This window comes from Neolamprologus multifasciatus, chromosome 3 (assembly GCF_963576455.1).
Source record: "Neolamprologus multifasciatus chromosome 3, fNeoMul1.2, whole genome shotgun sequence".
NCBI classification, from domain to species: domain Eukaryota; kingdom Metazoa; phylum Chordata; class Actinopteri; order Cichliformes; family Cichlidae; genus Neolamprologus; species Neolamprologus multifasciatus.
This window is the reverse complement of record NC_140441.1, coordinates 7,468,846-7,485,532: the sequence shown is the minus strand read 5'-3', so window position 1 is coordinate 7,485,532 and position 16,687 is coordinate 7,468,846. Positions and strand designations below refer to the sequence as shown.

Below are 16,687 nucleotides of genomic sequence, written 5' to 3'. Positions count from 1 at the left end.
CATCTTAAAGAACTCATGCACACATAGATGAAACATGGATAAAAAAAAAAAATGAGTACATTTATAGCTAGAAAGTGCATTTTCTGAAGAAACTGCAGTGTGAATGCTTAAATCTGAATGTATGCACTGAAATGAATTAATTGCTGAATTTTGAGTTAAAAATTTTGAATGAGATAAAAAAAAAACAGAAAGTTGGAAAATAGCTGAAAATGTTTTAAATGTAAATTAGAAAAACCTAAGAAATGAGAAAAAAATTAGGGTCAGAAAACATCTGTATGAATATTAAAAGTTCATATTCTTTGAATCACTGAATGACTAAAATGTGATCCCTCCACTTGGATCCACACCGTTTAAAAAGTTTACATCTCTGAGCTTTCAAAGACACGGTGTTGAAAAGAGAACAACGATGGCGACGTTTTGAGGGTAAAATGGTGGCTGTAGAGCAAACATTGTGGACACAACAGCAGTTTTAAGAAAAGACTTTAAGATTAATTCCCCCCCTCCTCTCACTCTAGCAGTTGAGCTGTCTCACTCTAGCGGCAACATTCCGTCCCATACACACCCATTATAAACTCTGAAACGGCTGAAAAAAAAAGGATGAAACTTAAACTGGAACTGAAGAAAAAGTATAATAGATATTCTAATCTATTATCTATTTGCTATCTATTTTAATCCTTTTTACTCTTATATAAATGAAGCCAGTATATACTGACAGTTCATTAAACGCATACTAGTGTTCAACATTATTTTTTTATTTTATATCAAATGTATCATTTAAGCATCACTGATGATCTTCTTGTATCCATGTTGGTGTTTAAAGTCCAACATCTCCCTCTAGTGGCCATATATAAACCATGTGTGAGGATGGTGTTAATGTAACATGTGAATCATAGTGTTCCAGTCAGTCATCAGTGTGTCTCTGCACAGCTGTAATTAAAATGTGTTCAGAGGGCCTCAGTGTCTGAATGGTTCCAGTTCAGCTCCATAACAGCAGCGTCCCTGGTTTGATTCCTGTGTTTCAGCTCATATCTGCCTCTCTCACTGAGGGGGACGTAGCTACATGGAAATGTCTATTTGAACCAATAGAAAGCTGGTGCTCAGAGGAAGAGGGCGGGCTTTACTTGGTGTCAGTGACAGAAATGAAAAAAAGCTCAAATGAGTGAGAAGGACGATGAAGGAAACATCTGTGCTGTGTCTGCTCTGTAAGTAGAATCTCTGTGTTTGTTTGAATTCTTGTACTTTGACTGTCTGCTCTCCTGATAACTGATGATGGAGGAGAAGACATGAAAAACAAATCAGGCTGAATTCAAGTTCAAAACACCACGAGGACCAACTGCAGGTCTGAAGAGGAATATTTTCTGTATAATCACCAGAGATGGGCAGTAACGCGTTACTGTAATCCGATTACTTTTTTCAAGTAACGAGTAAAGTAAGGGATTACTATTGCAAAAATGGTAATTAGATTACCGTTACTTTCCCGTAGGAACGCTGCGTTACTGCGTTACTAAAACCGTGATTTTCTTGCGAGAACGTCTCATGACGGTGACGTAAGCGAGTGCGACATTCTTGACAACAGCTGTGTGCAGATCAACAATGGATCATATATCGAGTGCGGGAGAGAGTATGAGCGTGCAGCGTTTAAAGCGTGGAAGTACTGACCTTATTTTGAGTTTGATTCCGTAAAAAGTGACAAAAACATTAGTGTCCGTTGTGCGTGGGAAGAAAACTTCTTTTTACAGCGAAAAAACCCCTAAACTTCCAAGCAAGCACCGAGTAGCTACGACGTAATGAGAAACTCACAGAGAAACTGTGGTATCCTTCCACTGACCGCGGCACACCTGCACCAGGATAAACCTCCGCCTACTCTACTCCTGCTTTACAGGTGAAAATAGAGCAAAAGGACCGCTAGTCTTTGATTTTATTTATTTTCTGCTGTGTTTTACTTGCATCTGAAAGAGTGAGTGTAAACACAAAAAAAAAAAAAAAAAAATATATATATATATATATATATATATATATATATTTATTATGTGCTGGAATGTGCAGAAAATAGGTTTAAATGTTAAACTAATTTCTTCCAGTCAGAGAATGGTGCATATAATTAAAATTTTGCTTCATGCATAAAGTTAAAAGATTAAAACTAACAAAACAAGTTTTAAAAAGAGACTTTTCCATTTGATTACATTTTGTATGATGGATTATGTAGAAAAAGTAGAATTGGGCTGAAAGATCTATCACTTTATCACCTATTCAGGTTGTAAATCATGTTTTTAAAAAGTAACTAAGTAACTAAGTAACTAAGTAATTAATTACTTTCGAAAATAAGTAATCAGTAAAGTAACGGGATTACTTTTTTGGGGAAGTAATCAGTAATTAATTACTGATTACTTTTTTCAAGTAACTTGACCAACACTGATAATCACAGTGTAGTCAGTGCTCATAATTACAAACAAAATTTTCTGGAAAGTTTTACATGCTGTGAAAATGATAATAAGACGCAGAGTCAAGGAGGTCATTTACGTGAAAAGAAATACCATCTCTGAATCGAGGAGGGGGCCTAAGGGTACATCTGTCACCATCTTACAATGCTGTGATTGCAGCCATTCCCCAACTCTCTGTGAATGGTACTCATGGCCATCATTGATCAGTGGGTTTTGGTCAGTGGTTGTTGATCAATGGTCATGAGAATTTGCATAATTATGATTAAGGAACTGACCTCCCAGCCCATTGTTCCTTCAGTGGGCTGGTTTCAGTTATTATGCAAATGTACTGTTTATAAGATTGAAACCTGCAGTCAGCTGAGACTGAAGAAGTCACTTGGATGAGTGACGAAATGTTTCTCCCAGAAAACGCTACGTCCAGATGAACAGAATCAACTTTTGGAGATAAAACGCAAAGGTTTGTAAATTACATTAAAAAGTACATAGTGTACATAGTGTACATAGTGTGTACATAGTGTGTGTACATACATACATACATAGTACATAGTGTCTCCTTGTTTCCTCCAAAGACATGTTTGGTTTACTGGTGATTCTAAACTGCCTGTAGGTGTGAATGTTAGTCTGTGATGGACTGATGAACTTAGATCTCTCTGTATAACAACTGTGATTATCTCCAGCTGTCCCTCTATCCTAAATCAGATGAATGTTTCATCAGGATGGATTGATTAACCAAATGTATTGAAGCATGTTGCATCAAATAGAAATTGAGCAGATATATCGGAGAAATAAGTTTGTGTGTTTGTCAGCTGTTTGTGTGGAGTTGTTCTTCATCTTCACCTCAAATCAACCTGAGTGTCTTTTCTCTTTAGTTCTGATCTCACTGCTGAGCTGCACAACAAACCAAGGTCAGCAACCTTCTTCTGTCAGTTTAAACCTGAGAAATGCTCACTGATATGACCTGATTGGGTTCATGTTTCAGAATATATACAAACTAACATTTTAACATTTTAACCCTCACAGCTCGTCTGACTGTGAGTCCCAGCAGCTCTCAGTTCTTTAAAGGAGACTTTGTGTCTCTGAGCTGTGAGGAGGACGACAGCTCTGCTGGATGGACTCTGAGGAGAAACACAAGCAAACGACAGAGGACTCAGTGTGGAGATGGGTGGGGAAAACCAGCTGGTTCTTCCTGTAACATCGATGTTTTCACCCAGGACAGTGGAGTTTACTGGTGTGAGTCCAGAGAGGGTCCCATCAGTAACATGGTTAACCTGACAGTCACTGGTAAGCTGAGTGTGTGGAGTTAGTGTTGATGAAGCTGTGTGTAAATGGATGAAATGCTGTAGTTTGTCTCTGTGTTGAGGTGGATCAGTGATCCTGCAGAGTCCTGTCCTCCCTGTGATGGAGGGAGATGACGTCACTCTGCTCTGTAAAACAAAGACCACTCCCTCCAACCTCCCAGCTGCTTTCTATAAAGATGGCTCCCTCATCAGGAAGCAGCCTACAGGTCACATGACCATCCAGCATGTTTCCAGGTCTGATGAAGGCCTCTACAAGTGTGACATCAGCGGTCATGGAGAGTCTCCATCCAGCTGGATCACTGTCACAGGTGACACACTCACCTGTCTGTGTTTCTGCAGCTTTCAACATTCACAATGTGACGACAACTTAATGACTGTGTTTGCTTTATTTTAGGGGAACACACCACCACACCTCCACCTACATCCACACCTCCACCTACATCCACACCTCCACCTGGTTTCTCTATCACACTTGTGATGTCATCTGTTGGATCAGTCTGTTTTGTGATTCTACTGGTGTTACTGGTTTTGCTGATTAGACAACATGTTTACAGGAAATTTGAAGGTGAGACTCAGATTTCCTTAATTTGATTTGTTCAGTAATCTAGTTATCTATTTTGATTAGATGTTTTTTAGATTTATATTCTGTACTAATGTATTCCACACATTAAAAAAGCTAAAATAACTTTTTTCAGGGCTTTTAAATGAAAGATTAATTGATGTTTTTCTTTCTTATTTCACTCTTTATTTATTTAAGCAGATCAAGCTGTGAAAGATGAGATCACATACAGTGACATTAGATTAAAACATCGTCAACAACAACAACCAATAAGACAAAACAAAGGTAATACTGAGCGCTTTGATCGGTGCTGGCGGTTGGTGGTTGCAAGATTTTTGCATGCAATGCAACTTTGTTTTTCTGAAATTTGAATACTGTAGAGACATATTGACATTTTCATATTGTGAAAATATGGTGTCAAATACAGATCAAAGACGTTGATTACAGTAAATGGTACATCTTAAATGGCTAAAAACAGACACAGAACTTCCTATTTCTATAACACTTTCCATACATGGCAATAAACGTCAAGCCCTAAGGGTCTCTGAGGGCTGATCCTTGAGTCTGGTCATCTGTTACCAAGTAAACTACAATGCAGTTGGAAGCTAAATGAATTTCAGGCCTTGACCAGGTTTATGGATTCTATGTGTTTGTAAGCGTGTATGCTGCCTTGTATGCTCTAAGTCTTTTACACATGGGCGATCGTGGCTCAAGAGTTGGGAGTTCGTCTTGTAATCGGAAGGTTGCTGGTTCGAGCCCCGGCTTGGACAGTCTCGGTCGTTGTGTCCTTGGGTAAGACACTTCACCGGTTGCCTACTGGTGGTGGTCAGAGGGCCCGGTGGCGCCAGTGTCCGGCAGCCTCACCTCTGTCAGTGCGCCCCAGGGTGGCTGTGGCTACAATGTAGCTGCCATCACCAGTGTGTGAATGTGTGGATGACTGGATATGTAAAGCGCTTTGGGGTCCTTAGGGACTAGAAAAGCGCTATATAAATACAGGCCATTTACCATTTACATTAGATTGTGAAGTCATAGCACTTCACAAAGCTTGAGACCTTCTTTAAGAGACTGAACATCAACTCTGAGTGAGCACAAACATGCAATGTGTATAAAATACTTCTGGCTGTACCTGTAATAAAAGGTTATCATGGTGGGATTAGCTTTAATAAACGTCTTTAATGCAATATAAAATGCTGTAAGAGATAAATGATAAAACTGCAGATTGTTTTATTGTTAGCAATAAAACAATTTCTGTATTTCCACAGGAGATTTGTAAATGTATAAGGACATCATAAGAAAGAAAGCATTAAAAAAACCTCAAAAGCTAAGCATATTAGCCAATTATGTTGTTGCATTGATGCACGGGGACACCTTTTAGACCTGTACTATCACTGTAAACAGTGTTTGTCATCATATTCATTTATTAAGCTGGTATTAGGGTATTCATAACTAGCGTTTATTTAATCACTTTCTATAAAGGATAGAAAGAGGCTTTGTGATGTCCATAATAGAAAAGTGACCATAATTAGATGTGAGGATGGGGTGCTACGTTATCAGCTAATGCTGCCTGTCTTTGGTTAACAAACCACATACACAGACACATATGCCTGTAAATGTCTAAATATATTAAAAGTTTGACATTTTCCTGTAAGTTTAAGGGGTCTCTCTGACTTTAGGGCCCAGACTCAAGTAGACACTAGATCAACTGCTATTTATTTGACATTTTGACTTCATTTTCCAGCCTCAGGGGTTCATGATTCATTTGTCCTGTGTTCAGGTGTCAGAAGTCAGAGCTGTTGCTCGAGTAATCAAGCAATAATGAAACTGTAATATTATTTAATCTGACACATATGTAGAAGAATTAACCTGAGAGAAAAGGTTTTAAAACCTTATTGTGGAAATTTTCACAGAAGATTTTAAAGTTTTAAAAATATTTTACTGGTGATTCTGGTTTGTCGAGTTAGAAATAACGTCACACTTCTCTCATCATCTCTTTAGACAGGAGCTTGATCAACTGATGTATCTGCTGAATGTTCAGATTTGCTTCTAGGTAGATTTTGATGAAACTTTACAGGGAAGATCATGTTTGGAATGAATGATTTTAAATCCCATTAACCACACAAATGTTTCATTTGGCCAACTTTATTTCCAACTTATTTACTTTATTTACTTCAGAATTTAAACCAAGGGAAATATTTCAAAGGTTTTAATCTTGATTTGGGTGTTTTTCACTCTGATTAACTAAAGTTATAACTTAAAGAGAGGAACTTTATTTCAAACATTTCAAACCCTGTAATGACACATTCAGCTACGTTTCACCATCATTAATTAAGCTCACATGTTTGGACGGGTTGAAACTTCTCTGTTGTATTGTGACAAATACCTAACTTGTCTAATTACATTATCAAATTAGTTGATAATTGTCTTTATCAAATGTGAGTCTTAGTCTTTAAAGTTTGCAGTTGCGTGTTGATTGTTGTTCTTTGCGTGCTGGACGGTGCGTTTGTGGTTGGTGGTTAACAGACACTAACAGTGCTGCAGTCGTCCAACATCCTGTTTCTCATTATCAAGAAAAAGTTTTAACACAGGCGTGAAGAGAAAGAAGAAAGAACTAAACTAACTTCAGTGTTTGCTTGCATCAGCTTGCATTTTAACTGACTTCACATTTATGTGACATCAATATTTGAAATTACATTTACTTTGGTTTTGTCCTTTATGTATGTTTGACTGTGCAGAAGGTGATGCAGCTGTAATCTACTCAGGAGTGAGAAATGACGACATCAATTATGAACAAATCGCCATCACAGACAAGCAAGAAAAATCAAAGACGAGAGGTACAGCAGCTCTTCTTTGTCTCCATCCTCCTCTTCTACAGCCAGACTCTGAGGCTGTGGTTTAGCAGGGTTAGGCTTCACCATGTTAGCCATGCTAACATCTTCTAATTAGCATAAGGCTGATGAAAATACAATGGATGGATGGTTAAAGTTTATTACAGTTTATCGGCTGCACACACAAAATCACACACATGTCACCCACATTCTGGAAAATACAATCAATAGGATAACTGCAAGATGCACAAAATTATAATTAATTAATTCAAACAAGATCATATTTTCATGCAAAATGATTTGTTCTCATAAGATCATCCATCCATCATTTCTTACTACTTATGTAGGTGCAGATCACAGAGGCAACAGCTTAAACAGAGAAGTTCGTAGCTCTGCTCTACAGCTCTTCTGGGGAAAAGTCACTGCGTTCCCAACCAGCTGAAAGACATTTTCTGAGAAAACGGTCCAGTCAGACTAATGGGTGGCTGTATTTGGATTCAAAATGTACAACCCAGGAAATTGCTGAATTCTGTTTAACAAGTTTATTTACAAAACTTAAACAACAACCTTCTGAGACCAAACAGGTTGGTGAGACTAATTCAGAGCATAGTTTGAATAATGCAGTTGTGCTCAGTGTTTACTTGGTATTTCTCCACTGAGTGGTGGAGGGTGGAAGGGTAGGTGAGTTAAGCAGGTGAATCTCAGTCCTCTTTCCAATCTAAATTCCAAGGTGAATCACACAGAAGGTGATAATTTTATTTTTAAAAACAGACACCAGTACAATGAAAAAAACAAACAAACAAACAAAGGACGTACTCCCAGAAGTTGTCTAGTAGCGTTTTGTGGGAGAAACGTTTCCAAGTGACTTCTTCAGTCTCAGCTGACTGCAGGTTTCAATCTTATAACCAGTACATTTGCATAATGACTGAAACCAGCCCACTGAAGGAACAATGGGCTGGGAGGTCAGTTCCTTAATCATAATTATGCAAATTCTCATGACCATTGATCAACAACCACTGATCAATGGCCATGAGTACCATTCACAGAGAGTTGGGGAATGGCTGCAATCACAGGATTGTAAGATGGCGGAAGATGTCTCCTTAGGCCCCCTCCTCGATTCAGAGATGGTCTTTCCCTTTTCACGTAAATGGCCTCCTTGACTCTGCGCTCAAACCAGCGTTCCTCCCTGTCCAGGATGTTACATCCTCATCATTGAAAGAGTGTCCACTGGCCTGTAGGTGTGAATAAACTGCAGAGTCCTGGCCTGACGAGGTAGCTCTTCTTTGTTGTGCCATCCGCTGCGGCAGAGGTTGTTTGGTTTCCCCGATGTATAAATCCTGGCAATCCTCCTGGGACTTATTACACTATGTTACTCTGTTTGTGTCGGGGGACCCGATCCTTGGGGTGGACCGATTTTTGGCACAGCGTGTTTTGGGGTTTAAAAGCCACAGAGATGCGGTGTTTAGAAAAACTCTCAACTGTTCCGATACTCCTGACACGGGATCACTAAGGAGTCAATTGACAACTGCTGCGTAAGGGATCAGTTGTCCTCGCAGCCTGAATCAGAGAGGGAGTGATAGGAGTGCTGCATTCAGTGTCTACACTAATTTCTGTTGGAATTACTAAAGGCTTGCAAAATGTGTTTTTCTCTGTTTCTGGCAGACCATGGGTAGGTTCACTTGTTACTAGGCTGCTTGTGGCCTGTTGGCTGCTGTAGATTATGTGGTGCTGTCTTGATTGACACACCTCTTGCAAGATAGCCCGGAGGTCTGGATTAGTGCCTCTGGATTGCCAGCATAGAGTGGTGGTTCCCCTTTTTAAGAGAGCAGTCTATAGGGTATGTTCCAATCACACATTCCTCAGCCTTGGAAGGTCTACACCTGAGTACTGGAGAGGAGTCTTTTAGTTAAACCTTGGTCTGTTTTTCCCTGGTTGCTAAACACTGGACCAGCTCTTTGTCCCCTTGAGAATATCCCAGGGAGCTTCTGTTTGGAGTTTTGTCCCAGTGAGCAACACTTAATAAATGGCAGACTTGTGTTTCAGGAGGACATCTAAAAAGAGACTGACTGAACAGACCAATCAGTCAGTTCCCAATTTCTATTTTTATTTTAAATTCTGTGTAGAAACCACAGACGTTACTTCCTCTTGCTGATTCCAGATAACGGTAGTCTGACACTGATGACTCTAACCACTTGTCTTCTGCTTTGGGCAGTAACAGTGTTCATGTTGTGAGAACGAGTTTGCTTGTTGCTCTGTGGTAAAAATGTATCAGGCTGTCTGACAGAAGACAGCAGCTTTGTGGTCGTCTGTCTTCCTTTTTTACAAACATCCCCCCAAAGTTCTGTGTGGTTACTGTGTTTCACAGCAGAGCTGCTAAGAAGCTGTTAGAAAAAGACACAGAGAGAATCTGCTGCTCTTTGTAAAATCAATCACTTAATCTCTTCATAATCAAAATATAAACTGTTTGCCATAGCTGCAGTGCAGTAAAAATGACATAACTGTAGTTTTAACTTCAGTGTTTTACTCTGCAGAGTGCAATCCAGCTACAATCTACTCAGAAGTGAGAGCAGGCGACGCCTGCTATGGACCGAAAACCACCAGATCAAAGAGGCCCAAAGGTACAGCTGCACTTTAACTTTGTACAGAGCAAACCACGTGTTCACTGAAGATCAGTACATCTCATCTCTGTCAGAAAGGAAACTGTCAGTTTGTTTAAACTGTGTGTGTTTGTGTTCACACTTTAAACCAGAGACAGACACCATCTACTCTTTACTGAAGTAGTCCACCAGTCCAACCACTGACGTCCAGCTGCTGGTCTCTAACTGGTCCTCCCAGCACCTCAGACCAGACGACATCCATAGATTTTCACTGAGATAATTCAAAACGAACATCCTATTTTAACTAGCTTTAAATGTTTTTTTTATTGCAAATGAGAATATAAATATGTTAATATGATTAATTGATTATTTTATATATTAATGATTGATTATTTAAACTTTATTCATGTTTGTTGGTTCCTGCAGTGGGGAATTATTTTCAGCATTAATAAACCTCCTTCTAGTGTGTTTTAGTGTTTTTCTCACGTGGTCGTGGGCTTCAAAAATATGTGAAATGGAAAATGTGACTTGTTTGGTTGTGGCTAATCGATGCACACCTCCTTACATGCAGAGAAGACTGAACAACCGCAGGCTAAAAATTGCACAGTGGCTGAAAACTGCACAGAAACACTTCACCACGTGTTTTGCACGTTTGAAGCCGAAGAATTTATTTATTTAGTTTTATTTTTTATTTTACTGAGAACCAAGCAGCAGCAAGTTACATGGCAAAAGTATTCATGTTTAATTATGTTTGAAAATTTACTAAAAAATATGCTAAAAATTTCTGGTAGCAACTTCTCAGCAGAGAGACGTTTTTATGTCTGATATTTTATGTCTGATAAAGTAACTCAGACTAACTTCCTGAACCAGCAGGGCCCTTCCTGTTTAACCTCTCACAGAAGCTTAAAATGACCACAAGTCACTATCAAAATCTTTTTCCATCTACTGGTTGATCTGCTACATTAATGACATCAGTTTAAACCCACGAGCGAGACAGGACTATTGCTTTACTGCTTTCAAAGCGGAAGATAAGACAAAGACTTTGTGTTCAAACTGCAGAACAAAGCAAAGACTGAGCAGGTTTGGTTTGTTTAAGGCAGCTAACAGTCAGAGGCCTGAAATAACAACAGGAAATGAAAGAGACGAGCATTACAAACACCTGAATAAGAAGGCCGACTTTTAACCAGACGTTTGACTGAGAGTTACAGTCGTTAAGATGTAAAGCTCACATTGTTACAGGAGACATTTCTCCCCACAAACAGCAGCAGCAAAAAAAAAAGTAAAATTGAAAGGTTTAAAAGTAGAACGTGCTCTATAATGTTGTACTGTGGACATTTATGTGCTTTTCTGTGCAGAGGAGTTTTTTTGTTTCCTGTTCTCATGCTGTCCTCCTGTAGCCCAGCATGAGTAGAGGTCTCTTTTTTTCCTCTTGTACTTTCCCATTGTAGTGTACATTTCAGTGGTTTTTCTGTAATGCAACCGTTCTCTGACTTGTATCCCCATGTGATGTCTGTGTTGTGTGTGTAAGGTCAGGGGGCGGGTTCATTCCACTGCAGGGCAACCTGCCACTGCATGTGGCGAATAAAATTTGAACTTGAAATAAAGGCTGTCAATATTTTAATTTTTAACAGGGATGTTGATGAGTGAATGAATTTAAATTAGAAAAAAGAAGAAATTTCACATTTTCTAAATTTAATTATTGCTAATCATGAAGTCTGGTTCTGCTGCTTCCTGTTAAAAGCTAGTTCTTCTTTCCCACAGTCACAAACTGATGCTCACAAAGCATTTTATGATTGGTGAGCTTTTCCCTTAATGTTTATGGACTTTAAAATTTAAGGCACCTGGACTGTGAACTTGATTGGTGTAGAGAAAAAATAATACAGTTGCATCATCATTAATTCTTCTTCTTTTGGTAAAAACAGGAAAATACAGGAAAATATTTCACAGATGATTTCTCAATAGTCACAGATGGTGTTAGCACACAGCTCACTTCCTCTTTGTCAGGTCCCTCACTGTGGGCTCACTTTTCAGACTACATAATAAAGGCTTCAATGACGGGGCTGTATGTACAACATGTAGTGCATAATTACAAGAATTACAAGAAGATCAAAGCAACACAGATTTATTTTAAATAAATATATCTCATATCATATCTCTCATATCTGACATGAGTTGGAACAAGACATGAACGACATTTTAGACTTTTGCTCAACATCTGTTTTATATTTTAAATATTTTGAAACCATTTAGTCACACAGCTGCATTCATGGAAAAGTGTGATTTAAACAAAATATATGTTTGAATATTTTGTGAGTGCATTAGTTTCAGTGTTACGGACAGAAAATGTGCTGCAGTTGTGGTTTGTGTTTTGGTTTCTCGGTGTTTATTCTGTGCTCCCTCTGTTCTGTGTCGTCCCTGCCTGTGTATCCCCTCTAGTGTAGTCTCTGTGTAAAGCCCGCGTCTCTGAGTCTGTCTTCTGTATTTTGAGCTTCCTGTTTTGTTGTGATGTCCCGTCATGTCTGATTACTCCCAGCTGTGCTCTCCCTCTGTGTATTTAAGCCTTGTGTCTGCCTTTGTTAGTTGCTGGTTCGTCTGCGTTATTGCCCTCCGTCATCCTGTGTGGTTGCTCTGCATCTGTCTACGGCTGTATCCCAATTCAGGGTGTGCAGCCTTAAAGGCCGCATTTTAAGGCCGATTACGTCACAGCGACGCGACGAAGGCTGTCCCAATTCGAAGGCTGCTCGAAATGCGGCCCTCAAATGCGTCCTTCATTTCCCTGAATTTTAAGGACGTGGTGGTGTAGACTTCGTGGCCCAACATATCCCAGAATGCATAGCGCGGCGGTGGGTGTGGATAATTTTGCCGAAAAAAACGGCGGATGAGGGGCGCCCGAAGAGTAAACTTTAAGTAAGTACTGAATATTATGTCACTTATTTATGTGCAAATGTTTAATAAGGAAGAACATTAAAACATTACTGTTGGCCACATGTCGGCAAAGTCATGTGACATTAGTGACGTTTGTACTAACTTGGTTTTAAAGCCTTTACTTTAAAATATACGCTGTTAAATAGCTGACCTTAATCAGAGAATGATCAAAGCTCATGTAGAAACAAACAAACAAATGAACAAAAGATTTTCTCCTTCATTTCTGTCAAACAAAGCTGTATGAAACGTTTCCAGCTGTTAGTATCATGGTTGCTAGGCAACCTGGGCAGCGCAACGGAGGCTAGACGGTCCCATCTCACAAGCCTCGCACTTCCGGCCTTAGCGGTCTTTAAGTACGCGGCCCTTGAGGATCGTTGAGGCTGCGTACTTTAAGGCTGCAGACCCTGAATTGGGATACAGCTAACGTCTCCCTGCATCTCCATTTGTGTCTCAAGGTTTCAGGTTAGCTTTATTCTTAGTTTTCCCAATTTAGGTTTTGTCAGTCTCACACCCTCACCTTTTGTTGTATGTCATCCTCCTCAATAAAGCTCATTCTCATCAGAAGCCTTGCTTGCATTTTGGGTCCTTAAATAACTTACACCATGCTGGCTGTGACACTCTTACAGACTGACTGCAGCATTATTTACTTACAAAAATATTCTCAGAGCAATAAACTCCTGGAAAGCTTGTGTTGTGAAATCACTCATCCAATTGACTTCTTCTGTCTCAGCTGACTGCTGGATGATTGAGCATCAAGACAAGACGCAGTAAAAAACAAAAAAACAGAACTCATGAAGTTAAAATGGGTGGAAAGAAAAAGTAAATTTCCTGTCACTGTCTAACCTCAGAAAGATTATCACTAGCGAAGCTCCAACACAGTGTCACCACAGGAACGATTACTAACTTTAAACTTAACTCTTTAAAGCCTGAACCATGAAATACAAAAATTTGGATTTGGCCTCTTCAGGTGAGCTTAGTGATGTGACGTTCTGTATCGAGGCTTCAAAGCTTGTGTCGAGTAATGGAGGGGGCGTTTCCGCGAGCTTCGTTTATGGAAGGAGCTGAAAATGATGACGTCCAAAGCCTCGCTGCCCAGCTGTACCACGTGACTGGTTCAGGAAGTGGTTCGAACTTTGCCGCGAGCTATGACAGCGATATAAACCCCTCAGACTTCATTCAAAATGTGGGTGTTTGATGGAGAGTTGTGGTTAGTGAGAGTTTGGAGGTTTATGAGAGTGAGGAGAGAAAGTCAGGAGAGAATGGAGCCAGCTAAGAAGAGGAGGATGTCCTCCCCTGTGTGGGAACATTTTGATTTTATTCCTCCCAACAAGGTATGTAAATTTCTACAGAAGATGTATTTTCATAATACTGATGGTGCAATACAATTTATGTTAAGCGGCTTTACTTTTGTACAAGGTGAAGTGTTTGCTATGTGCCAGGGAGCTGGGATATAACAACAACACCTCATCCATGCTTAGGCACTACAGAGCTTTGCATGGGAATAAGGGGAACACCGATTGTGGAGCAAGACCAGGTGAACCATCAAATGCCATGATAATATAGCATGCAGTAATGTTACTAAAGTAAGTAACTAAATGATATAACAATATTATACAACTGTAATAAGTTACGTGTGTGATATTTATATTTGTGCTTTGTTTGTGTTGTCTTTCCTCAGGAGAACAATCTCAAATAGATAAAACCTGGTTAGCATGGTGATTGAGGACTCCCAGCCATTTAGCATTGTGGAGGACAAAGGATTTAAAAGATTTGTTAAATCATTCAATCCTAGCTATGTTCTCCCCACTAAAAAGGTCATAAAAGCAGTGAAAATTTAGCTTTTACAGAATAAAATATGAACAGGCAGGACTGAGCCTCAGTGTGTAGCTGTCCATACCTCAACGTTACAAAAGCACAACCACTGTCCACACCCCAACCACACCTCACCTCACAGTAAATGATCATTTCCATTTTAAGCATTTCCAAATGATCATTTTCCATACTGCCAGTATAAATATACACAGTATACTGCATCACTACAATATACATGTTTTACACACTCCTTTTGTTGTTGACATTTACAGGCTGTGTGCAAATGGCCACACTCTTCAAATTCATGCCAACTAATATTTTTACGTCCAGTAGGTGTCCTACTAGAGCAAATGAAGCTTCAAGAAGCTTTGCGCTGGGGTGAACCAATTGGATGAAAAGCTTCAGTGCTTCATGAAGCTTCATCTGCCCATCACTAGGTGAGCTCTCCTTCAGGTACTACTTTCTGTTTGAACTTCATGAACGTTGCTCTAGTTTACTGTAAAACTGTCAAATGCCCTCAAGACAGTCTATCATTATGTCCTTGAAGTGAACAAAAACGGTTAAACTGAAAGATACTGTTTTATTCTCAGAAGGATAGATTAAAAAAACAAAAAAAAAACATCACCTTTTCTGCAGGTCATGTAAGCTGTCTCAGGACTCTTGTGCTACGAGGCAGGGGTGCAGTCTGGTAAACAAAAAGCCCCTCTCCCCTATTTTTACCCAGACCGCCATGAATGATGTCACGAGGTAAAGGAAATGTGTGGAGGAGACTTTATAAAGAGTAGCTCAGAGAATCTGACAGATTAATAATCATGTGGACATGGCTTATGGTGTTTACTCCGCTTAGATCAAACTCTTGTTCTCCTGTTTGTTTGGTTGGTTTGTGCAGGTGTGAACACAGTATTCACCACAACAACCGATGTGTGAAAATAACAAAACAAATCAGTTTACAAACTCTACCCAGCTGACTTGCTGACTGAAGGTGTGAAAACGCCATTAGACTCCACCCACCATGTCCCACCTCATCCTGATGAAGCTTCAGAGAAACTGGGACCTGATATTTGTTCATGCAGCTCAGAGCAGCAGAAACAGTATAAAGGTCGTGATTTTAAAGAGAAAGAAACGTACAGCTAGGAAATGACATCATCATAAAAACTGCAGCACAGCAACAAACAGGAGCACCATGATGTTCAATCATCTTCATATATTCTGATCTTCATTCAGAGAGAATCTGTGTGCAGAAACAGTCATGACAGCAGCAAGTCAACTTTATTTATGAAGGACTTTAAGCTCTGAACATATAAATACGTAGTCAGGCTCTCAGACTGAGCTGTGGCTCTGTGGTGCATCTCACTATTCAAAGACACTTTTATTTATTTATTTATTGTTAATTTTTATTTTTAAGTTTTTGAAAACAACAGTGCAGAAAAAACAAACAGACAAACAGAAACAAACAAAAACAGCGAGAAAAACAAACAAAAAACACACACATGGGAAGAGTTACAAAAAGGAAGGAGAAAGGAATAAAATACATACGACATATGTGAGTTATCAGGGATCCAAAAAGGACCCTAAATGTACCTAAATGTACCCCAGATTTAGACAATTGCACTATACAGTTTTCAGCAACTCTGGGATGTCCGACTCCTCCAAAGATCGCTGTTTTCCACTTTGCTGATCATTCATTGCTGATTATTTATTATTCTAATAATTTTTATTATTATTCTTGTTATTATTATCAGAAACACAAAGACCTTAGATCCTCCTGTTCTCTATTCACACTGATCTCACCTGGCAAAACTATTTTCTGGTGATTTGGTTGTAAGTGGGAAGTACCTGCGCAGCGTAGGTTACCATGGTAATGTACACAGGTAAGAAGTAAAGCACCTTCATAGTAAACAAAGCTCAGAGTTATCTGAATAAGTCAAAATGCTGCCTCACAGCACAGACCTGTGACAAGAACTAGAAAAAATCCAATTTTTCTCATTTTCTTTAAATGTGCCAACTTGGCAGTGACGTCACTGAAAGTAGATCGATGAATGAGCATCAATATGCTTTTTATTTTGACTTCATGAACAAGGACCTGAAACTCTGCTCTCGTTTACTGGAAAACTGTTAAATCTCCCCGAGACTCAGTCTGTGCATGATGTCCTTGTAGGGCACAAAAACGGTTAACATACAAAATAAATAATAAATAAAAATACGCAGCTCGTGTACCCGGTTTGGCTGG

The 16,687-nt window shown here is 39.3% G+C and overlaps 3 protein-coding genes across 5 annotated transcripts in view; all 3 read left to right on the top strand.

Moving 5' to 3' along the window:
- Window positions 1-16,687, top strand: part of LOC146521353 (uncharacterized) — a 60,976-nt gene that overhangs the window by 18,660 nt on the left and 25,629 nt on the right. The window lies entirely within an intron of this gene.
- Window positions 1-16,687, top strand: part of LOC146521354 (butyrophilin-like protein 2) — a 45,940-nt gene that overhangs the window by 9,550 nt on the left and 19,703 nt on the right. Inside the window, exon 1 of one of the 3 annotated variants that reach the window (XM_085155204.1) lies at window positions 13,564-13,612. The exons of the other annotated variants lie outside the window; for them this stretch is intronic. Within the exon in view, the coding sequence (XP_085011330.1) occupies window positions 13,579-13,612 (34 nt within the window). The 5' untranslated portion in view covers window positions 13,564-13,578. Of the gene's footprint in view, window positions 1-13,563; window positions 13,613-16,687 lie in introns of those variants that run through there. 3 annotated transcript variants of the gene reach the window in all.
- On the top strand, window positions 3,434-11,329 carry LOC146521356 (uncharacterized). Its single transcript, XM_085155387.1, has 5 exons — window positions 3,434-4,304; window positions 4,500-4,583; window positions 7,031-7,129; window positions 9,655-9,741; window positions 9,873-11,329. Exons 1-5 carry the CDS (start codon window positions 4,217-4,219, stop codon window positions 9,902-9,904), a joined length of 390 nt encoding a protein of 129 aa, XP_085011513.1. The 5' UTR covers window positions 3,434-4,216; the 3' UTR covers window positions 9,905-11,329.

Coding starts and splice junctions, on each gene's coding strand:
- LOC146521356 (XM_085155387.1), top strand. CDS start 4,217: ATGTCATCTGTTGGATCAGTCTGTTTTGTGATTCTACTGGTGTTACTG. Junction 7,130..9,654: donor AGAAAAATCAAAGACGAGAG/GTACAGCAGCTC, acceptor TTTACTCTGCAG/AGTGCAATCCAGCTACAATC. Junction 9,742..9,872: donor CAGATCAAAGAGGCCCAAAG/GTACAGCTGCAC, acceptor ACTTTAAACCAG/AGACAGACACCATCTACTCT.